The sequence below is a fragment of the Leptodactylus fuscus genome, chromosome 3 (genome assembly GCF_031893055.1).
Source record: "Leptodactylus fuscus isolate aLepFus1 chromosome 3, aLepFus1.hap2, whole genome shotgun sequence".
Taxonomy (NCBI): domain Eukaryota; kingdom Metazoa; phylum Chordata; class Amphibia; order Anura; family Leptodactylidae; genus Leptodactylus; species Leptodactylus fuscus.
This window is the reverse complement of record NC_134267.1, coordinates 196544628-196569625: the sequence shown is the minus strand read 5'-3', so window position 1 is coordinate 196569625 and position 24998 is coordinate 196544628. Positions and strand designations below refer to the sequence as shown.

General features: G+C 40.7%; 2 protein-coding genes across 3 annotated transcripts; one reads left to right on the top strand and one right to left on the bottom strand.

Annotated features, from left to right (window-relative positions):
- Positions 1 to 2259: 2259 nt before the first annotated feature.
- PIGX (phosphatidylinositol glycan anchor biosynthesis class X) lies at positions 2260 to 20181 on the bottom strand. Of its 2 annotated transcripts, none has more exons than XM_075266772.1 (7): positions 20141 to 20181; positions 16007 to 16082; positions 10848 to 10911; positions 9750 to 9891; positions 8569 to 8779; positions 6366 to 6466; positions 2260 to 2464 (listed from the first exon to the last, which is right to left on the bottom strand). In XM_075266772.1, the coding sequence occupies exons 2-7, from the start codon at positions 16074 to 16076 to the stop codon at positions 2321 to 2323; spliced, it is 732 nt and encodes a 243-aa protein (XP_075122873.1). In that variant the 5' UTR covers positions 16077 to 16082; positions 20141 to 20181; the 3' UTR covers positions 2260 to 2320. The 2 variants fall into 2 exon arrangements, with proteins under 2 accessions (XP_075122873.1, XP_075122874.1); XM_075266773.1 differs by lacking the exon at positions 20141 to 20181 and adding an exon at positions 18150 to 18183.
- Positions 20182 to 20390: 209 nt separating this feature from the next.
- On the top strand, positions 20391 to 24052 carry CEP19 (centrosomal protein 19). Its single transcript, XM_075266770.1, has 3 exons — positions 20391 to 20434; positions 22692 to 22845; positions 23615 to 24052. The coding sequence occupies exons 2-3, from the start codon at positions 22719 to 22721 to the stop codon at positions 23974 to 23976; spliced, it is 489 nt and encodes a 162-aa protein (XP_075122871.1). The 5' UTR covers positions 20391 to 20434; positions 22692 to 22718; the 3' UTR covers positions 23977 to 24052.
- Positions 24053 to 24998: the final 946 nt, after the last annotated feature.

Genomic DNA, 24998 nt, shown 5'->3' with positions numbered 1-24998 from the left:
AATAAAAGGTGATCTAAGCAATAGACATTCCCCAAAATGGTATAACTAAAAAGTACTTCTGGCCCTGCAAAAAAAAAACACTCTATGCGTCCCCGTACAGCTGCAGGGTCACCTGTCAATGTGGCCTTGCAGCTGTTGCAAAACTACAACTCCCATATATTAAATATTTTACTAGTTTTTGCTTCAAAATTTTTTTTCCCTATTTTCCTCCTCTAAAACCTAGGTGCGTCTTATAGTCCGAAAAATACGGTAGATTCCCGTTTGCTTGGGGCCTAAGAATTTTCAGGCACTTGGACTTCAACATGCCAAATCCTTTTATCCTAAAGTACTAAGATAAGATAATATTTTAATAGTCCTACAGTGGGGAAATTTCAGTATGTTACAGCAGCATAGTAATACAGATACAGGATAATACACAGTAATATAGTACAGAGTAGACACACATAAGCTGAGAAGAGAAGATATACTAGGAGGCCATAGCAGCTAAGCAACAGAAGAAGAAAGAAGGAAGACTTCAGAATCATAATCATTAGTTTTCTGTGCGGAGTGTCTTCGCTTGGTCTGATGTAGATTATGTAGCCTGGTCGCGGTTGGAAGGAAGGACTTGTGATAGCTCCTTCTCACACTTGGGGTGGAGCAGTCGGTCACTTACAGTGCTGCCAAGTGCCATCAAGGTCTCATACATAGGGTGGGATTTGTTCTCCCACATGGAGGTCACCACAGACAGTATCCTTCTGTCACCCACCACCTTCACTGGGTCCAGGGGGCTCCCCAGGACAGAGCTGGCCCTTCTGATCAGCCTGTCCAGTCTATTTCTGTCCATTCACCTTCAGTAGTTGTAGTTCTCTTGTTAGATAAGCAGCTATTCCTCCGATTTTCCATATATACTCGCTCTGGCCGAGCACACATGTGTTTTCAATGGAGGGGAGGGTGTAAGCCACAGCCAGATACGTCTGGCACTGTATTATCCATAGGAAGCAAAAATAGGCTGGGTATTATTTGTGGGTTCAGCTTTCTTTTCTTTTTGGGTCTCAAAGGAGACTATAAGGTTCAAAATAATTTCTAAACCAATAACATTGTCATGTAGGGGCCTTTAACTTCTTCCTGACACTTGTCATAATAGTATGGCAGATGAGGGACTTTAAATATGGCGTCCGCGCAGGAGATGAGCAGACGCCATAGCTGCCAGGTCTCTGCTGTACTACACAGTGGAGCTATGAAAGCAATGCCTGCATTAACCCTTCATGTGCTTCTGTCCCCGAGGCATTTTCCAGATCACCATAGGCAGCCTGTAATAGAAGTGAGTGGATTTCTCAATATTCTTCAATATGTTAATACTGCAATATATTCTACTGGTGGTGATCAGACCCCAGAGGGGTCTAAAGATAAAAATAAGAATCAAGTCACCCCACTTTCACAAATAAAAACATTAGGTATCCCCACATCCAAAAATTCACAAACTATAAATATATTTATTACATAAGGTGAACACCGTAGTGGGGGAAAAAAAAATCAAAATGGCCGAGGCTTTTTTTTTTTTTTTGCCATCTAGTCTCGCCAAAAAATGAAATAAATAATAAATCAAAATGTCAGACATTCCCCCAAACGGGGGGAATAAACCAGCCCCATAAAAAGACACTTTACACAGCTCTGTAGAAATAAAGTGACAGGTGTCAGAATATGGCAGAAATATTTTTATTTCTTCAAAGTTTTGTTTTCTTCTTAAGTTGTTAAAACATAACAAAAACAATATACATGTAGTATCACCGTCATCAAACTGATCCGCAGAATACAGGTAACGTCATTTTTTTCCGTGAAAGCAAAACCCATTAAAAAAATGGTGCAAATGCAGTTTTTTCTAATTGTAATCCACTCTGAATTTTTTTTCCAGCTTCTCAGTAGATCATACAGAACATTACATAGTACCATTATGAAGTACAATTTGTCCCACAAAAAAACAAAAAAAAGTGGAAAAAAGACAACAAAAAAAAAAAACAGAAAATGGCTAGGAAAGGGTTAGTAGGGGCAGAAACAAACCTTTATAGACCAATAAAGCAATGCAGAGAAAATCGGCATTTTCTGGATATGAAATCAGTCTGCAAGTGCACTGGGGGCGGGACTTCATTTGCCTACAGATAATTGTGATGTAGACAGAGGCTGAAAATGTCATTGACAACTCAAGGGGCAGGAATTACAAGACAGCCATACTGTCCTCTCGTTGATGATCCCCCAACATATTGGCATGGCAGGACAACTTGGTATTCTATAAATGGACTTTAATCCAGGTGTGAACACAGAACATTGTGGAGAGGTTACACTTCTATCTGTAGACCTTCATATGCTTTTGTATAGACGCGAGTATCAATCCAGTGCAAAAGAGCGTGACTGCTATAGTGACAATACACACGACTGGTCCGTGCTGTACTCTGCCCACAGGCACCTGGATAGCGAGATTCTCTCTAACCTGTAAAGGAAAAAACAGGAACACAAGTTATCAGAAACCCCATCGAGAACAGATATGGTGCTGACCCTGGGTATGTATATTCTACTCTAACCAGTAACCCAAATTTCAATTAAATCTACTTTAAGGGTTAAGTCTGAGATTTATTTATTTCTCTTAATTACCGTGTATAACATCAACATACGTGGCTGTTTACGTGAAAAGGGCCCAGATCGTCGATACTAATTATAGAGAAAATAGTCCAAAACATATTTGGGTAAAAAAAATCACAATTTTGTTTTATGCAAAAATTTTATTTAAAAATATGTCAATTGTGCTTTCAATAAAAATTTTTTTGCTGTTTCGGACAATGTTACACCATAACCGTTACAATGATACCAAGAACTCCATATCGACAATGTGGGCCCTTTTCACATAAACAGCCACATATTATGCGGTGCTTTACAGACATAGTCAGTGTCCCATATAGGGCTCACTATCTACATTGCCTATCAGTATGTCTTTGGAGTGTGGGAGGAAACCAGAGTACCCGGGGGAAACCCATGCAAACACAGGGAGAACATATAAACTACTTGCATCTAAAAAGATCACTTACATTCAATATGGCTACACAACCTATTGTCACTTTTGCCAAGGTTACTACCCTATCTTGCTGCAATGACTTGGATGACTTAGGTGCACCCACTACCACTAAGAAAAAGTGACAGCTGAACTTTTCGCAACCTCATGTAGTTGATGACACCAATGATATCAATCATGGAGTTTTCCCTAGAATAAACTAAAACTTATAGCTGCATGTGAATTATAGAGCCACTCATAAGCAATCATTCTCAATGTCACAAAGACTAATACATGTAAACGCAAACAGGGTTATATGTACCATGTGTAATCTGTGCAGCTGCACGGGGCTCATAGGGTAAAGTAACCCACTAGCACCTTAAAAACAGCTTTCTATTACATATTGGATTGTGTGTCTGAATCTAGTGAATTAGATTGTATGTATGGCATAATGAGTAATATTCTTGGTTAACAATGGACAGAGAAACATTACAAGGTGCACTATAAGAAGCTGTTTGACACCACGATGTCCATATCGGTTTTAAATGTGGGGTCCTGTGTTGTCTGTGTGCACCCCTGAACCCAGTCTAATAGTCAGTGTTAATGGGTAAAGAACAGTAAGTGTGCATCTAACTAGAGTTAAAGGGGTTTTCCCATCTTAGTGTTTCAGCAGTCTTCCTGCAGTCTCTTCTTCTCACTTCCTGTATTCCCCCCCCCCCTCAGCTCTTGCTGAACGGGACACTACAGTATCACAGACTTATGCAGATCATATAATATGCACTTGATTGTAGAGAATGAACTGTGTGTTATCTGTGTGTTTACATAGAGAGATAACAGACTCTGCTTTATCAGCAAATTGCAATTAGCTGAACTGATTGTCCTGCCGGCAGAGCTGTCAGTGACATCACTTGTCCTATCTCTCAGGTCTTGGTTATATCAACGCTGTGGGAGGAATAAGTTCACGTAGCTGGCAAACAAAGCAGCATTTCTAATACAATATATTTAGGAAAAGTCATCAATTTACATAAACTACCAGTATAGATAGGATCTTTGAGATGGGACAACCTCTTTAAGTTAAACCCACTAGTAACACTTATTCCGTGGCCACTGGATAAGGAACTGACTGCTGAGGGTCTGAATGGCCCGTGTGAATGGAGTAGTGGTACAAAGACATGGTCACTGCACCATTCATTTCTATGGGACATCAAAAATGGACATCTCTACAAGCCCCATAGAAGTCCACCACTCTACATGGGGCACTCAGAAGCCAGGAATCAAACACTAGATAAGGGATATATGTTAGCGGTGGAGAAACCGTTTATGTACAGGTTCTGTCTTGTTACATAAATACATTGTAGACAGACCTTATGAATATATACAGGTCCGGTCTTGTTACACAGATATATTGTACAAATAGAGCTTATTAATATATACAGGCTCAGTCCTGCTGCACAGGTACATTATATATAGATCTTATGAAAATGTACAGGTTCTGTCGTGGTACACAGATACATTGTAGACATAAGCCTTATGAATATATACAGGTTTTATCTTGTTACACATAAACTATAGATACAGGCCTTATGAATAAATAAAGGTTCAGCCTTGTTGCACAGATATATATATTATATATATTGTGGGGAATCGCTCAGGTAGATGCTTGCAGCAGTGCAGGAAACAGGGACACAGACACTGGATTGCACACAGGTTCAGCTTTATTCACATGTAACGCATACACTGCTTTTCCAACCCACAGGATAAACAAAACAAAACCCTTCTCGGCTGAGAAACTAACTTAAACGTAAGGAAACTTTTCCCTGACTATACAGGAGACTGGCTACCAGTCTCCCACCTTGGCAAAAACAACGGGTGGCACAGTACCTGCTTTTGAGGTCCGGTCTGGACAGTTCCACTCGGTCTGTGTGGTGCCACCCAGCTAGTCTTCACACACAGACTGTTATTAGGGCCTGATTAGTCAGCTGACCTCCCTGGTGTGGGTCTCACCACACACCCCTTAGGTGTCTGGCTGGAATATACCTGTCTTCCCAGACTACCCCCTTCACTCTCTCACTATATATATATATATATATTTACATAGATATATCCTGGATATAGATTTTATGAGCTCTCCAATACTACACACTGAGTGACACATATTCACTTTTTAGAAATATCATTGCTCTGTATTTTTTTTCCGTTTTATATTATGAATGGGTTATTGTATTGCTGAATAAGTTTACAGGGATAGCTGTCAGGCTCATGATAAAATGCTTTCCTAAACTTCCTATAACTTTAGTTTATGTTTCCAGATATGCAGCCAAGCAACAAGAGGCATTTCTTATTACAAAGTCTTTCTTCTTTGTCAAGATAAACCTCTATAACTGAGCACCCAATGGGTCACCTCTGCCAGCACCTGTACTATTTGACTGAATCTAGGTACAATGGGTCATATTCACTAATACTGGCATACTGGAAGCATGTGCATATGCATCACCATGCTGCAAAATGATTGAGGAATATGGCACAGCTACTCTATGTCAGTCAGTAACCAGAGTAGCTCACCACAACTTTTCTGAACAGGAGAGTGATGGACATATTATAGGCAACATTCTCTTCTCCGAAATTCAGAAAGCATTTTCTGTTAGAAACCAAGGGCAAGGTACTGGACTCAGTGCAGGTGGTGGGTGAAAGGGGGATACTCTCCGTGGTGAGCTCCATGCTGGAGAACAACTCCCATCCCATGTATGAGACCATGACAGCACTGGGCAGTACTGTCAGTGACCGACTACTTCACCCCAAGTGTGAGAAGGAGCCCTATCGGACATCCCTCCTCCCAACCGTGGTCAGGCTGTATAATCAACATCAGGCTAAGCGAAGATCACTCCGCACAGAGAACTAAATGATCCTGAAATCTTTCTTTTCTTTTTTAGTTGCTATGACTCCTTGTATCTTTTCTATCTGCTATTTTGAGCTTGTATGTGTTCTTTCTTGTAATATATTACTGTATTATCCATGCTGCTGTAACAGCAGGACTATTAAAGGATTATCTTATCTTATCTCTGCGAACATTCAGTCTAAAGCGCTGTGGGAAGAACCGCTATGTGTTAATGACACATTTTTTCTGGTAGTGCTTTTTTGCTGTGGGACGCCACGTGGGGCGTATTAGGAGTCCTGTCAGGATTTATTCTCCTCCAAATATATACCTATGTATTGGTTTTTATTTCTCTATAACATAAGCCTACAAATCACAAAGTTCAGCTTCTCTTTATCTTCCATAAGATTAGGGTGTTATTTCAGGAACACTAGAGAACATGATATGAAGATATATGCAAAGACGAGCACGCACCTCAGTATAAGGTATATCCATCCACTGGCATTGCATTTCACCAGTCGGTCCACAAGGAGCTTCAACTAAAGGGTATTCCAAGCAGTCTCTCAAAGGGAAGTCTAAGCATGTTATGAAAAAATGTAAAATATATAGGATATTCAATTAAAAGGCAAAAAACATTAAGAAGAGCATTCTCACAGTGATTTATACTAAGTTCACACCTGTGTCTCCTATGGAGACTCCGCCATACATGTGAACACAGCCGTACATGATACAGATCACTACAAACACATGTACTAGAGGTAAACACCAATGCACTAATCTACTGTGCTGAATGTAACTTCAAAATGAAAAAACAGTACTCTTAGTCTCTATTCAGACTTGTTAGCTGTATACTGCTACATTAATAAAGAGAGCAAAACATGCATGTTAAGCTATAGTTAAAGTAAAAAAAAAAACAATACTAGAAACATATATTATTGCAATCCTGTACGAAACTAGATTACAACCCAAAGGGCTAAAAATCTAGAAGCCTCTGGTTGGGAGGCAGGAAAATTCGCTGCCCCACCTTTTATAATTCATGGCCTACCTTTAGGACTTTCATCAATATTAGATCAGTAGGAGGCTGGGTCTTGGTAACCTCACCCATGAACTAACTGTGTAAAGGGGCCTTAGTGCTTGTATGAGCGCTGCAGACCTTTCAATGTTCAGGTTGCAGGTGAGGTTCTCGTGACCGCTGCAGGGAGTCACTGGTCTGCTGATACGTGGTCTCTGGTCTCCGCAGTGACTAATGCAGTGGTCACAGGAGTCTCATCACTTGTAGCCAGGACCAGCAGCAGAGGGAATGGGGGATGGGCCGTCTTAATGGAGCACCAGGAACAAATGAGTATAATTTATTTTTTTTTACTTTACACTTCCTGCAACCACAAGATGGTTTTCTGGTTATCTCATAAAACCTCTAAAATATTGTAGGTTTTGTAAAAGTCACTATGAAACAAATGACATTCTGAGTATGGACAGTGTCCTAGACTGATGTAATAGTTGAAGAGGCTGATTGTCAGGGGTCCTGAGTGTTGAACCCCTATACTCCAATATTGATGGCCTATGCTTAGGCTGCATTCACACTGAGTAACACTGGCGTTTTTTGTGCTTATTTTTGCACATAGCGCGGCGTATACGGAACGTTAACGCCGCGCTATGTGCAAAAATAAGCACAAAAAACGCCAGCGTTACTCAGTGTGAATGCAGCATAACACTGGATAGGCCAGACACTTTAACTGCAGCCAAAATCTTCCCAGTTGCTTAGTTGCAATGGAGACAAATAAAACCAAACCCCACCCTTTTTAAAGGGGACCTGTCATTTCTCTCAGACCATTGATTTTAGTAGTATGACATCTTTAACTTTACTGTGTGTGGTCAATGCTGTCAGCAAGGAGTCCAAAGAAATTTAGGATATGCATATTGCCCCCACCCTCCAGCCACTGACTGACTCCGTGTACAGTAACAGAGAAATATGTCAGCAGCCAGGACTCCTTGCTGGCAGCTATGACCATGCATTGCATAGTGACTGACAGTGAGAGCTATGTGCTGGCTGTATTATGCTGTCAGCACCCAGCAGTCAAGGAGCAGGCATAGCTTCTAAGGGTGCATTCACACTACGGAACGCCAGCGTGTATCACAGCCGTACACGCCGGCGTTACAGCAGGGCTGCCGGACACTTCCCATTCATTTCTATGGGAGCCGGCATGCGAGCGCTCCCCATAGAAATGAATGGAAAAAAGCAGTCCATTCATTTCTATGGGGAGCGCTCGCATGCCGGCTCCCATAGAAATGAATGGGAAGTGTCCGGCAGCCCTGCTGTAACGCCGGCGTGTACGGCTGTGATACACGCTGGCGTTCCGTAGTGTGAATGCACCCTAAGGCTACGCCATCAGAATATGGTACTATTGTAACATTATGAGATAACTATATACTCAGCACAATGTAGTACTGTGGTGCTGAGCATTATGGGGTCAAAATAACGTAAGGCATCATTAATCAACTGCCAATATATAAATTGACTTTATTGCCCACAGTAACTAATTCCAGGAAAAATTTCACTTCTTTAGAGCATTTTAATAAATCAAAGTTGAATTCCGGGTGGTTGGTAAAAGCATCAAGGCCAGATTTCTACTCTGCATTTTGGATGAATAAGGCCTTTAGTCTTTCCTACTGAATATACCTTTGCTGCAGCGAATGAGTAGTTGAGGCTTGTGTAGAACAATGGACACTTCACTGACTTGTGCTGATGGGCGGTGGTATCTAGCATGGATTGGCACTGAGGACATGAAGCAATGTTCACATGACTGGTCCGGCTTTGTATACACCAGCACATTCAATTCTGTGGAAAGATACTCTGGCGCTTCTAAGTCCACTGAATCCAGCAAAACTACCTTAATAAAAGGAAAAGAATTCACAATATTTAATCTTTTTTTTTTTTTAATCATTATTGAACTATATAAGTCAGCATCTCTGATATTAAAGAGGTTGCCCTAAGAACTACATGGGTGACAAGTGCTAGTCAATACCATCAATGTCCAATTGACAGGGCTCCATCTGCTGTGACCCCAAAAATGTATACAACAAAATGTCAGCAGCACTAGATCTTAATAAATGCTAGCACCGACAAGCTTTACCTGAACATGACTGCTGAATCCAAAAATGGCCTCAGTGGTCATATGCTGAACTTACTGGCATCAATGCCTGTTTATATCATCATTATATTTCAGTAAACTGTGCTTAAATCAACTGTATGGGTAACTATAAGAAACCTTGTAATATAACTTATCAGTTGTCAGAGGAAACCAAAGTACCTGGAGAAAGCCCACATAGACACCCCACAGATCCCATTATAGTCTATTGGGCTTGCTGGGCTCCATGTGTAGCCGCTGTTTTAGCGTTCTGCCACTCCGTTGTTCTGGACCCCCAACAGACCAAAACAACGGAGAGCCAGCACTAGTGTAAACTGAGAATCACTCTAAAATTTCTACTAAATCCTTCTTGCTGAGCAAGTTGGATTACCTCTTACAAGTTGTCATGTCATACAGAAGCCTTTGAAAAGGGGAGAGGGAGGAGTGGGAGAGAAGAGACACAGACATAGGCTAATGCAACCAAATAGGAAGTTTCTATTTCACTCCAAGTGCTTTATTTAGATCATGTCTCTATAATGGCCTATATCATCTTGAAGTTTCTGAGTGAAAGAGAGAATTAGGAAAATGAACCTCCAGCAGTTCTTTCAATATATCTGCTAATCTCAAAAAATGACCAGAAATAGTGCCGCATTGTACTGTTGAGTTATGGACTTGCTGAAAGGTTAGGTACACTTTAAGTCAGTGACCGGTGGGCTATGTAATAACATCTTACCTCTGTTAGATTGTGCTGCCTCAGAGAAGAAAGCTGATAGGGATCCAGAAATAACCCAGATGGGATAGTCTCCTGGAGCAATATGCTGCATCTGTCTATGTGCTGTGTAGAACTGTGAATCTTTACTCTGGTTTCCAGGTCCCTAGAACAAATTGAGTCACTATGTCAAATAGATTTTAAGCAGAGGTAACTCGAACTTTCTTTAACAAGCACCCCCTTCCTCTATATGGGAAATATGGAGCCATTTCAGGTACCAGCTCCCACATAACAACATTCCCAGCACTTCACATACTTAAAATACACCCAGTTATGCCAATGGGATAATTCTTACAGTTATATCACAGAACATGAATAATGGAAACAATAAGGTCCCACCAGAGGTAATAAACAATGTGATGTGACAGTGGAGGGATAATAAACATAGTGATGTCACATTACAGGAACAATGCACACAGTGACAGTCACAGTACTGGGATATTACATACAATGGTGTCACAATACAGGGATAATAAACACAGTGATCTAACAATAAGGGTCTAAAATCATAATGATGTCACAGCACAGGAATAGTAAACAGTGATGTCACAGTACAAGAATAATACACATAATGACATCACAGTAAAGGGATAATAGACAATAATGTCACAGTATGAGGATAAACATTGTGGTGTCACAGAACACATATCTTCACAGGGATAATAAAGCTTGTGATGTCACAGCATAGGGGCAATCCACAAAGTGGAATAACAGCACAGTATTAATAATCACAGTTTCCTCCTGGTCATGAAAACTGGGCATTTACCTTTTGACTGTGTGTCAGAGTATATAGGGACACGTCTTTTAGTAAGGAAATTGTCATGCCAAGGAGTCAATCAAATTGTAGATTGACCGGAAAAATTACATCAGAATGATAACACAAATTCAGGCGATACAAAATTGTTATATTATGCACAATGCATGCATTTACTGGCTTTATCAAGCGTGTTAGCTACTTCACATGACTGTAGAGTGCTGTATAATGTGCATTCCTATTAGTCAAAACTCTGCAAGTAACATACATAATCTTTACCCCTTTCACATTTCTAAATTTATCTGTACCTGTGAAATCCATTTTTCAATATCTCTCTCCTTACAGACAGTTTGGGGCAGAAAGTTTCTGCAGCTGAAAATAAAGATTTTAAATGTTATATGCAATAATCCTCATTAGGGTCATCCAGCAACATTAGGATAGTCATATGCAGCTGTATAATATATATAATACAAAAATCACAACCCCATCTGTGTTTTCTCAGGAAATAATATTTAGTTTAGCATAGGGTGGATGGATGGGTGAATGGGTGGGTGATTTGGGGGTATAATAGTACAGTAACATTCAGTGAGAGGCAGAAACAGCAAGGGAAAGAATAAAAAGTGGCTGGATTTCACAGAAAGGAGCCAAAACTTGATAATAAAGTATATTACAAAATATATCAATGACACAAACACTACCAGAAAATCTAAAATTATCTGAAAGTTTAGTTAGGCTTTAATAAAGTTGTAATCACACATGCAGATTTTGGCCAGATTCACATGGCCATAATCCATATGTATTATACAGACCATATACAGTCCTATGAAAAAGTTTGGGCACCCCTATTAATCTTAATCATTTTTAGTTCTAAATATTTTGGTGTTTGCAGCAGCCATTTCAGTTTGATATATCTAATAACTGATGGACACAGTAATATTTCAGGATTGAAATGAGGTTTATTGTACTAACAGAAAATGTGCAATATGCATTAAACCAAAATTTGACCGGTGCAAAAGTATGGGCACCTCAACAGAAAAGTGATATTAATATTTAGTAGATCCTCCTTTTGCCTCTAGTCGCTTCCTGTAGCTTTTAATCAGTTCCTGGATCCTGGATGAAGGTATTTTGGACCATTCCTCTTTACAAAACAATTCAAGTTCAGTTAAGTTAGATGGTCGCCGAGCATGGACAGCCCGCTTCAAATCATCCCACAGATGTTCAATGATATTCAGGTCTGGGGACTGGGATGGCCATTCCAGAACATTGTAATTGTTCCTCTGCATGAATGCCTGAGTCGATTTGGAGCTGTGTTTTGGATCATTGTCTTTCTGAAATCTCCATCCCCGGCGTAACTTCAACTTCGTAACTGATTCTTGAACATTATTCTCAAGAATCTGCTGATACTGAGTGGAATCCATGCGACCCTCAACTTTAACAAGATTCCCAGTGCCGGCATTGGCCACACAGCCCCAAAGCATGATGGAACCTCCACCAAATTTTACAGTGGGTAGCAAGTGTTTTTCTTGGAATGCTGTTTTTTTGGACGCCATGCATAACGCCTTTTTGTATGACCAAACAACTCAATCTTTGTTTCATTAGTCCACAGGACCTTCTTCCAAAATGAAGCTGGCTTGTCCAAATGTGCTTTTGCATACCTCAGGCGACTCTGTTTGTGGCGTGCTTGCAGAAACGGCTTCTTTCTCATCACTCTCCCATACAGCTTCTCCTTGTGCAAAGTGCGCTGTATTGTTGACCGATGCACAGTGACACCATCTGCAGCAAGATGATGCTGCAGCTCTTTGGAGGTGGTCTGTGGATTGTCCTTGACTGTTCTCACCATTCTTCTTCTCTGCCTTTCTGATATTTTTCTTGGCCTGCCACTTCTGGGCTTAACAAGAACTGTACAATCAGTGAAAAAATTAAGCAAGAAAAAGGATTTGATACTCAGCCCAAATGTTGTCGAATCTCGGTTTTCATGTATAAAGTTCCTTTTCACCGATATATCCTCGGTAAGGCTATGCCCGGAAGGTTGGACTCCCTCGACTCGGAGTAGTAGGCACAAATTTCAAAGGTAAAAAAGATCCAGCAAAAGCCAAGGTGGATGGTTCAATGTAGAAAAAAATTCCTTCTTTATTGTAAATCACAAATTCTCAATAAAACCGCAACGGTACAAACATTACTAGCAAAAAATAGCGTCAGACTGACGCGTTTCGGATCCTATGTCCTTCCTCAAAGTCTGAACTACCACCATTGAGATCACCACGCTATTTGAACTGTTGCTGATGAAACTATAAAGAACACCTGTTGTTGTTATAATCAGGTGCCAAATGTCCTGCATCAGTTACGTGAAAAGCGTCATGATCTCAATCCGCCATGTATGTACTAGACAAAAACACATTTATAATTTTAATATACCCAAAACCCACAATAATGAACAGTCAATTATTTAAAAACAAACAAGAATCCATGTGAAATAAACCCAAGGATCTCATACTAAAAAATGTAAAAATTAAAAACAAGAAAATAGAGACAAAATCAAGGAGGTTTTTCTTTTGCAGAAGAGTATCATCAACTTGTTTGTCCAAACAATATGTATCTTCTTATTTCATTGGTCTATATCCATTACAATAAACCTATATAAGAAATAAAGATTTCGATGCACTATGTCTATACAGGTAAGAAAAAGTCCACATTCACTATAAGTTATTGCGCATACACCTACTGCGATCTCATAGTCTCTATACGTAGGCATCATCATTTGGATGGTTGACAGGCCAGAGCTGCATGGATGAAAACCCCACTCGTCAACCCCCACGACACCATCCGGTGTTCCACTGCCCACTCCTTCATACCTATACTAGAGGCAGAAGTTGTAATGCACCATGCCAATATCAAAGATGGAAGATTCATGTTCTCTATGGATTAATGCGCATGCTCCTGTTAGTATCCCATAATGCGCTATGCCAATATCAAAGATGGAGACTTCATGTCCTCTGTATGTTAATGCGCATGTCCTTATTGGGATCCCATAATCTCCATATAACAGTGTCATCGGCTATATGTTTAGCAAACCGGACATGCGATCTCATGGTCTCTATGCGTAGGCATCATCATTTAGATGGTTGACAGGCTAGAGTTGTATTCTATTATTTACTCCTTCATGCCCATACTGGAAGCAGAAGTTGTAATACACTGTGCCAATATCAAAGATGGAAGATTCATATTCTCTATGGATTAATGCGCATGTTCCTATTAGTATTCCATAATGCGCTATGCCAATATCAAAGATGGAGACTTCATATACTCTGTAGGTTACTGCGCATGTTCTTGTTGGGATCCTGTGATCTCCATATACCAGTGTCATCGGCTATATGTTTGACAAACTGGACACTAAAGAAAAAGAATAACAAAGAAGGGGGGGGAAAAAAAAAGAAAGAAACAGAAACTTCATTACAAAAGAGGTAAGTAAATGAACATATCCATCAGAAATGCTCACTTCTATCAAAAAGAACACACATTCACATTTTTACTTAATATCCGATATAAACCCAAAACAGTAACATCGGTATAATTAATGATTCTATTCTCCTTGTTATCGTATACTTTTTTTTTTGAATAATGTATGATGGAAAATTAGATGTTATAAATATAAGATACATCGTTTCTGTTATTCATACCTTTAGGGAAGCGAGTACTAAGCTTCCATATCCAATACACTTCACGTACACGTAATATATGTTCCCAGTTACCCCCTCTTGCCGGTCTAGTAACCTTTTCTATGCCCATAAACTTAAAATTTCCAGTATCTCCCGCATGTAATTCTTTAAAGTGCTTTGACACACCTGTATTTTTGGAACAATCCATGTTTGTGATGCTTTGTAAATGTTCAGATATGCGAACTTTGAGACTCCTAATAGTACTACCTACATAGTGGACATTGCATTGCTTACACGTAATCAGATATATTGTATGACTGGTTGAACAATTGATGTAATTTTTTATCTCATGTTGTTGGCTAACATCTGTATTTCTAAATTTATTGCCCACTTCCACAAATCTACATACTCCACATCGTTGTTGCCCACATCGATAGAAACCACAAGTTTTCATCCATGCAGCTCTGGCCTGTCAACCATCCAAATGATGATGCCTACGTATAGAGACTATGAGATCGCAGTAGGTGTATGCGCAATAACTTATAGTGAATGTGGACTTTTTCTTACCTGTATAGACATAGTGCATCGAAATCTTTATTTCTTATATAGGTTTATTGTAATGGATATAGACCAATGAAATAAGAAGATACATATTGTTTGGACAAACAAGTTGATGATACTCTTCTGCAAAAGAAAAACCTCCTTGATTTTGTCTCTATTTTCTTGTTTTTAATTTTTACATTTTTTAGTATGAGATCCTTGGGTTTATTTCACATGGATTCTTGTTTGTTTTTAAATAATTGACTGTTCATTATTGTGGGTTTTGGGTATATTAAAATTATAAATGTGTTTTTGTCTAGTACATACATGGCGGATTGGGATCATGACGCTTTTCACGTAACTGATGCAGGACATTTGGCACCTGATTATAACAACAACAGGTGTTCTTTATAGTTTCATCAGCAACAGTTCAAATGGCGTGGTGATCTCAATGGTGGTAGTTCAGACTTTGAGGAAGGACATAGGATCCGAAACACGTCAGTCTGACGCTATTTTTTGCTAGTAATGTTTGTACCGTTGCGGTTTTATTGAGAATTTGTGATTTACAATAAAGAAGGAATTTTTTCTACATTGAACCATCCACCTTGGCTTTTGCTGGATCTTTTTTACCTTTGAAACTTAACAAGAACTGTCCCTGTGGTCTTCCATTTCCTTACTATGTTCCTCACAGTGGAAACTGACAGGTTGAATCTCTGAGACAACTTTTTGTATCCTTCCCCTGAACAACTATGTTGAACAATCTTTATTTTAGATCATTTGAGAGCGGGCTGTCCATGCTCGGCGACCATTAAACTTAACTGAACTTGAATTGTTTTGTAAAGAGAAATGGTCCAAAATACCTTCATCCAAGATCCAGGAACTGATTAAAAGCTACAGGAAGCGACTAGAGGCTGTTATCTTTGCAAAAGGAGGATCTACTAAATATTAATGTCACTTTTCTGTTGAGGTGCCCATACTTTTGCACCAGTCAAATTTTGGTTTAATGCATATTGCACATTTTATGTTAGTACAATAAACCTCATTTCAATCCTGAAATATTACTGTGTCCATCAGTTATTAGATATATCAAACTGAAATGGCTGTTGCAAACACCAAAATATTTAGAACTAAAAATGATTAAGATTAACAGGGGTGCCCAAACTTTTTCATAGGACTGTATATTCCTGTGCTCTGCTTGGCTATAATTAGCATAACCCTCCAATGTCACACAGTATCTGTAGCATTGTAACGTCTGATCAGGGTTTTTTTACCTGTACTGATCACGAAGCAGAAGATATTGATCAGTATTAAGGAGGTCAGAGCATCTGCAGATTTCGACATATCAGTCTATATAAAAGAAACAAAAAAATATTTTTATTAATAGAAGACTCCTTGAATTAACCCAATTTGCACCAGATTCACATGTACTGTCCATTGAGGCATACTTACTACTGGGCATGTAAGGTAACTGCAGTGTAATGAATACCACCTAGAGCCGGGTGACAGTATGGGGGGTGAGGGTGTTTGAATGTATTAAAGGGGCACATAGCTGCGCTGTATATGAGGGTGATATTCAGCTGGACGGTAAATAGGTTTAATCTATATGGTCCTTTCTTTCAGATGACCATAAGGGCATAAATAAAGACTTACACTGGGTTCACAAAAGCGCTTGTATTACATTCGGGGATTCTGTTCTTCTCTCTGCATGAAAAATACAGAGCAAGCAGCGCTTTTCTCATTGCATTTTTCGCACTCTTCAGGCAGAAACCATGCAGACCCCATTATAGTCTAAGGGGTCCACGGGTTTACTAAGGTAACCACTTTTTTATGTTAATTAGGTTTCCGTTTGGGGTGTCCCCGGACAGCCTTCCCAAATAGAAACCTGAGCACAAATTTGAACCTAGCCTAAATTCAATATTCATAGTGAAATCCCATGCACTAGCTAGCACACTGACCCATCCTTTTTTAAGGCCTCATACACACGCCCATGTATTATGGGGCTGTGTGCCTGGGACAAACTCAGGATAGGTCCTATTTCTTTCAGTTTTTTAGGCCCAGACTCACTGCAGGAAATCAACAGGTCAGTGGAATCACAAATAACGTGGATATCATCCATGTTCTGTTTTCCCACAAACCTCTTGGTGCACACGTTAATGCGTATTTAACCATAGGCTACAATTCTCTTTGGCCATCCAATCCTATAGTAAATTAGGCCTGTTTAACCAGAACAGCAAGGAGTCTGCACTTTATGACCATGGTATAGATATATACATACACTCATGAGAAGGTGACCAATTATTGTCTGATGTGATGTGACCTTGAGTGAAAATCAGTTTCATTCATTTGAATAGGATTGCATGGAAAGTCTGTACATGGATTTTTGCAAGCGCTAATATGAATGGAACTGATTTTCAGTCCCAAAAAGTTCGGCATTGCAAAACATTTGTCGCATATGAACATGCCCTTAGGAGGGTCTTCAAATCATGCCCAAACTGTGGAATGTTTCCAACGCTGTTGGCCTATCTGAATGCCAGGAACTATGAAGTTATTCAAAAAAAGAACAACCTCTTCTTAGATTGAAGCCACCAAGGTGACTTTGGGTTCAGCTACTGAAGTGTGTTGCTACTCATTTCTCCCAAATGAACAGACGACCCTATAATAAGTGGATGTCCACAAGAGTAGGAGCCAGGCTTTGCCAATGCTCTTCACTAGGAGGCTGTCCTTACATGATACTCCTCTTCAAGGTCCTTCTCATAAGCTGTAGATATTTTCCACAATATGGCCTGCGAATAGATTCTGCTTGATTTCATGCCCATTTTTATATACCCAACTAAACGTATAGCACTATTGTTTGTGAATTGTGAGTTTGTGATTACTTGGGCACCATATACTGGTGCTGGCACTGTAATTTGAGCAGCATATGGCAGCATGAGGGCTCTCATAATATCTAGTAAATCCTAAAAGAGAAGACGATGGCTGAGATTTACTTATAGTTAAGACAGTGTACACTAAGGTCCAGTTCACATCTGCATTCGGGTTTCCGTTCGGGGAGTCTGCTTGAGGATCCTGAACCTATACGCATTAAAAAGAGGTTACCTGGGAAACCTGCAGACTCCATAGACTATAATGGGGTCTGTGTGGTTTCCGCACGAAATATGCGGAGAGAAACATCCTGCAAGCAGCACTTTTCTCTCCGCATGTTTTGGAGGGACATCCCATGTCACAACCCCTTTCAGGAAAGTGATGATGTGGTCTAAAAAAAAAGAGGTAAGTTTCAATATTTTGTACAAAAACCAGCAAAAAATTGACCGGCGTACAAGGCATGATAAATCTGCCCCATTGTGTTCTAAATACGGCTGTTTGATGGCCATTACAAAAAAGCCATTTTTAACATTTGTGTGAATGGCACCTTACTTTGAACCACAATTTTACAACACAATTTTGTCACCCACATATCTACAAGTCAGAAAATTTGTCACTAAAATGATATGTGCTAAGTTCACATAATGTACTAAGATACACCACATATACACCAGCTGTAAACACAATAGTAAATATGGGACAATGCTGTGTGGTGGAAAATATCATTAGAGATGAGCGAACACCATTCGATTGAATATCAGGCTGTTCGAGGTATTCGATTCCAATAGAATACCACGAGGCAAACGCAGTAAAAATTCGTATCCCCTCCCACCTTCCCTGGCGCTTTTTTGGCACCAATAACTGCGAAGGGGAGGTGGGACAGGAACTACGACAACAGGGACATTGGAAAAAAATCGGAAAAAGGAATTGGCTGGCTAAATCAGGTGACCTCCACTTTAGACGAGTGGTGGATTTAATATTCAATTAATTTGGGACTCTGAGCTATGTGACTGTGAGACAGGGATAGATGTACAGGCAGGGTTAGCTAGGGATTACCTTTATTTAGGGGGGAATGTTACTCACCTAGCTCTTTGGGGCTCTATCTGGTCGGGATCCCTGTCAGCTAGCGATATGCGCAAGCTGACTTTTTCCCATAGGAATGCATTGATCAGCGTTGATTGGTCAGTGTACAGCATTCGGCCAATCAACGCTGGTTCTGCTGGAGGAGGCAGAGTCTAACATCCGTCCACAGCAGTTTCCATTGTGGTCTGATCTCAGATGTAGCAGTGCTGACACAGCACTGCTACATGGAGAAGCGGCAGAGCTCAGCCCACACAGAGCTGCAGAGCAGAGCTGAGTATGCAGCATGGTTCAGCGCACACTCAGCACTGCTACATCAGATGCAGCAGAGCTGAGTGTGCAGCATGGTTCAATGCACACTCAGCACTGCTACATAAGATGCAGCAGAGCTGAGTGTGCAGCAGGTTCAGCTGAACCCTGCTGCACACTCAGCTCTGCTGCATTGGACTGCTACATCAGACACTGCTACATCAGCCAGCACTGCTACATCGGACTGTGCGCTCAGCTCGGCTACTCCAGAGTAGCCAAACTCAGAGAACGGCCAGCTCTGCTTCATCTCTGATGTAGCAGTGCTGGGCGTGCGCTCTGCTTGGCTGCATCTCCGGAGTAGTCGAGCTGAGCGCACGGCCCGATGTAGCAGTGCCAGCCAATGTAGCAGTGTAGCAGTGTCCGATGCAGCAGAGCTGAGTGTGCAGCAGGATTCAGCGCACACTCAGCCCTACTTCATCTCCGGTGTAGCAGTGCCAGCACTGCTACATCTTGGCATAGGAATGCATTGATTAGCGTTGATTGGCCGATTGCTGTACCTCTGTATGGCATTCGGCCAATCAACGCTGGTCAATGCATTCCTATGGGAAAAAGTCAGGGATCCCGACATAATACAGTGACTTGGGCATGTTAGATGCCCCCAGACATGCTTCCCCTGCCGTCCCAGTTGCATTGCAGAGGTGTTGGCATCATTTCCTGGGGTGTCATAGTGGACTTGGTGACTCTCCTAAGTCGAATGGTGGGATCCCCTGAAACAAAGCATTTTTCCCCATAGACTATAATGGGGTTCGATATTCGTTCGAATAGTCGAATATTGAGCGGCTTTTCCAAACGAATATTGAACATTTTACTGTTCGCTCATCTCTAAATATCATATACAAGATAAGTGGATAGGTGAGCTTAGAGTTCTCATAATGGTGGTGAAGCAATGGTTGCCATTTTGTTTCAGAATGTGGAAGGATATGGTAATGTAATACATTAATAACTAGACATTTTCTAAAACCTTGTTACTCATAGCAGCCAATCACAGCCCAGCTTTCATTTTATAATCGCACCATGAGAAATGAAAGCTGCATTATGATTGGTTGCTCATAAAGCAATGCCTATTCCTGGTTAGCGCTCCTGATGCAGCTCGGATCAGTTTTATCAGAGTTTATATATGCAAATATACTGTCATTACTGTCATTATCTCCTACCAATGTCTTCCGCTCATCCTACAGTCACTTCCGCGTTCCACGGGGGTCCTCTAAAGGCCCCTACATGGACGTACCTTTTCGCGCCTGCTCACAATAAGCATAGAATATTTCCCAATAGTTCATGTAAAGCAGCCCATCTGTAATACTATTACATGTTATATCGATAAGAAAAAACTACAGTTCTTGTTTATCATAGTAAGGCTGCTATCACTGTACAGCAGGCAGCGCGGACAGCCTCAGTGAGGGGGCTTGGTGGTCGGTTGCCGAGGTAACGCCTTCCCTGTGCTGTTCCTGGTGAGTAATACAATGTTTCACGTTAGAACTAGATAGTTACATAAGTATAATGTCGTCTGCTCATGTAGTAGACTGTGCTGGAAGGGACATGGTCACCTACAGCCTGTATGATGTACATGGACATCACTTATACACTGTAATACATTAGGCTGCAGTCTCTAACTTGGAACTACAGCTTAAATCATGAACATAATGGGAGTCACAGTTAGCACAATGTTCAGCAGACACAGAGACCACCCAAAGGACCCCATTGACTATAATGGGACCCATTGGATGTCCACTGTTTTAAACTGAGACCACCAGATGACAAAGTCAAACTACAGCATTTTTCCATCCAGCAATTTTCGGTGGTCACTGCGGCACAGATGTGAACCCAGCCTTAAAGGGGTTATCCAGTTTCTAACATTAATGGCCCATCCTTATTTCTGCAGGGGTGCTACACAAACTGTAGCGTGTGGGGGTATTGCAGCGCTGTCCCATTGAAATCTATGGAGCATCACTGCAGTACCTACACTCGTCACTACAGTTAATACAGTGAGTGAGCCGAGCAGCACACGGTATGTAAACAATCACACAAACCGCACTGTCTCGGTAACGGTGATCTGCAAGGCTCCCAGGTGTTGGACTCCAGCAGATGTATGGCCTATGCTAAGGATAGGCCGTCAGTGTTGGAAAGCATATAACCCCTTTAAAAACAGCTGGAGCCTCATATGTATTAGAGCAGAGGTCAAAACCTCCGGCACTCCAGCTGCGGTGAAACTACAACCCCCAACATGCTGCATACACTTCCATGGGAGTTCCAAGAATTGCAGAGAAATGCAGCAGCTACTGGAAAAATTCAAAAATTAAAATGGTCTGAGTTTTTGGGTGCAGTAGTTGCTGGGTGCTGGGAAAGGGGAGGGAGTGTTTTGGTTGTCTGTCTGCCCCTTCCCTGAGCCTGAGGACTGTTTTTTTTTTCTCCACTTGGAATTCAGCCTCACTGAATCTGGGGTATCTGCAGTGCTCCTATTAACCCCTTCCTGACGGAACAGGAGCACTGCAGATCCCCTATATTCAGTAGATCGAGCACTTTCAGACACAGGGATACCTAATGTGTGTGTGTTTCACAGTGGTTTTCTACTGTTATATGTATTCTAGAGAAAGGAGTGACTTATTTATTTATTATATTTTTTAAAGTTTTTTTTCACTATTTTATGGGAGGTTCTATACATTACTATTGCAGCTGGTCATAGACCAAAAAAAATAAATAAATAAATATATATATATATATATATATATATATGAAGAGCTCAACGGAAAAATGGCCTAAGTCCAAAAATCAATATTGTGAGAAAAACGAAATTTAAAGTTTTAGCCTAAAGCAAATGGGCATTATTGTGGAATATATCTATCCAATGTAATCAGCTAATGAACACCGTTAATCCTAATCATAAATTGTATTATTTATTAAAAAAAATTGCAGCTTCATGTATAAATATTATTTATTTAATATTATTAATTAATTACTACTATTATTAAACGATGAAGAATAATAATTACCTGCCTCCCTTTTCGGCGCTAAATATGTGCAAAAGTCGATTTAGAGCCTTTTAAACAATAAGACAAAGTTTTTACACTAATATAAACAACAGACCGGAAGTCATGATTTCAATGAAAAAATGACCAACGAGAGTGAAGGTAGTAAGTTTGTATTGGACTTAGGCCATTATTCCATTGAATGTAAATTCTTCTGCATTGAAATATATGGACTTAGGTCATTAATCCTAGGTACCTTGTAAACCCAATGCATAGAACGAGGTACAAAGCAGCTCTCTAGGTAATAATTTGAAATATGACAAAATGTGGACTTAGGCCATTTTTCCGTTGAGCTCTTCATTCATATATATATATATATATATATATATATATATATATATATATATATATATATTTTTTTTTTTTTTTTTTTTGCTTGACTCGCGTATAAGCCGAGGGAGCTTTTTCAGCTCAAAAACTGTTGAAAAACTCGACTTATACTCGAGTATATACGGTAATTTAAAGCTGATTTTGAAGTGGATTGTCAAATTTCAGCCAGAATCTGCCTCCTATTGTCTTCAGTCGGAGTCAGTGAAGGACACTTCTTTTTTCTGGACCTGGATTCCGCAGCAGAAGACTCAGGCAGGGTAACCCAAGAGGTTCAGCATCTGGCTAAAACCTGGGATTACTGGGTAGAGTGTGCATCATAATTAATGATAACTTTATGTTCTTTATCTTCAAGGTTGTCACGTGCTGGTGATTGGGTAACATGAGTTACAAGGCTAAAAAATGCGGTATTCGGTTCGAGCCACCTGCCATTATTTTAGTGTATGAGAAGACAGAAGGGAAACCCAGACAACGCATCATGCCCATCAGAAATTTTTCTAAATTTTCAGGTAATATATGTAGATTTGTTTTATTTAGATAGCTTTTTCCTGCCCTGACAGCCGTTTTATTTTACAATTACACTGATTGGCTCCTAGCCAATGCTGCAGTGCCAGAGGTAGACTTGGTCATCTGTGTAGGAGTAACTTTCAGACTATCATTCCTCACCATTGGCAAAAGGGGGCAGTAGAAGTGGAAGGGTACGAATACACTGATATCCAAAATAGATGTCTCCCCATTTATATAGTTGGTGACGCCACTCACTGTCATCTGCCAATTTGATCTATTCTGGATCCATAAGAAAGGGGGGCTTTTGTAAGTATACCTTATTGGTGGTAGTGGGGGGGGGGCATAAAGTTTTTGCTGGATAGTTGCTTTAATCTGCAAAAATCACTGTCATTTTACATATTTTACATTATTTTAATAAAGTATTATATTGTGATATTATAAAATACAAATGTTCCCAATTTGTGCAGTAACCTTTTGGAGTTTCCTGTAGATGGCACTAGAAATTCAGTCAACTGTTTCTCAGTCTACCTAAATATGGCATTGGAGAGTAGCTTTTGAACTGCCTATAGGTGGCAGTAATGATTTTTCTAACTACTTCTTTTTGCATTATTAGTCTATTCTACATACAGATGTAAAAGGCCGGATGCCATAGGGTGAAGCAAGCACTTTATACTGATAAATACTTCTAACACAGTCAATTCACTTTGCCTGATGCTTTAGCCTGGCAAGTTTTGTAATACTGAATGTGCCATTGATTTGCTATGTCCATAGATTGCAGCCGAGCAGCGGAGCAACTAAAAAACATTCCACGGCACAGGCAGTACTTGGAAGATGTGTCTCTGAAGCAGCTGGAAAGATTGTATAAGTTGCTTAAAGCACATCTAAAAGGTGAGACTCTAGAAGTTAGCCTCAGCAATATTCAGAAGGAAGAAACTGTTGATCCAGAGGAAGACCTGAACAAACTGGATGACAAGGAACTTGCTAAGAAGAAGAGCATCATGGATGAACTTTTTGAAAAGAACAGAAAGAAAAAAGATGACCCGGACTTTGAGTACAACGTAGAGGTGGATTTTCCTCAGGATGGAGTTGTAGAAAGCTGTGGTTGGGACGAGGAATCTGAGGATGGTTTCTGATCCCACTCAATAATAGTATGGACTTATATGTGCAATAACACTACAAGTATTCACTTTTGAAGTGGATTTGAATTTTTAAAGGGTTTCAAGTTACAACCTGTATTACAGGGCTGCATAACCATTCTCCAGGCTTCAGAGCTGAAATCTTCCTAAATTCTTGTATACAGAGTTTACGCCAATGATTTACTTTCTGGGAAATGTATATTTTACACTATCAAGGGTTCAATCTGTCAACTTGCTAGCTATTGTTAATGGCAACCAGCAGATTCTATATATTGTACTGTACAGCTAAACAAGACTGTGATGTCTGAGATGGGACAACCTGAGTCAAGAGATAGATTGTCCTATATCAGGGGTGCTCACACTTTTTCAGCATGTGAGCTACTTTATAACATGCTCAAGTCCAAAGATCTACTACCCACTTCTTGTGGGCGGGGCGGGGGCTGGCCTGTGATGGGCCTGTGGGCGGGGACTGTTGGTGGGGCCGGCGCAGAGCGTGAGAGCAGGAGACAGCGGCGTTCTGTGGCCGCCCAGGGATCCCCGCTGTCTGCTTGTTCACAGCGCAGGCTGAGAGTTATCTCTGGACACTGGCAGGCTGCGGCAGCCTCCAGCCAGTGTCCGTAGATGACTCTCAGCCTGCGCTGTGAACAAGCAGCACCTCGGCCCCCTCAATCCCTATGAGCGGGGAGCGCGTCATCCCCCGGAGCTGCTGCTGCCCAGCCTGCAAGTCTCCAGAGTGCTTGTTCACAACGCAGGCTGAGAGTCGACTCTCAGCCTGCACTGTGAACAAACAGACACCGGGGATCCCTGGCTGCATCCCGCGATCGACCCATACGTCCACTGTGATCGACAGGTAGATCGCGATCGATGTATTGGGCACCCCTGTCCTATACCATGGTAGTTATTGCACTACAAATGGTTGTGTAAATCCATCCTAAGGTTGTGATCATTTATTTATTATGCTTGCTTATATAGCACCAGCATATTTCACATTGCTTTATAGATATTGTCACCACTCACCT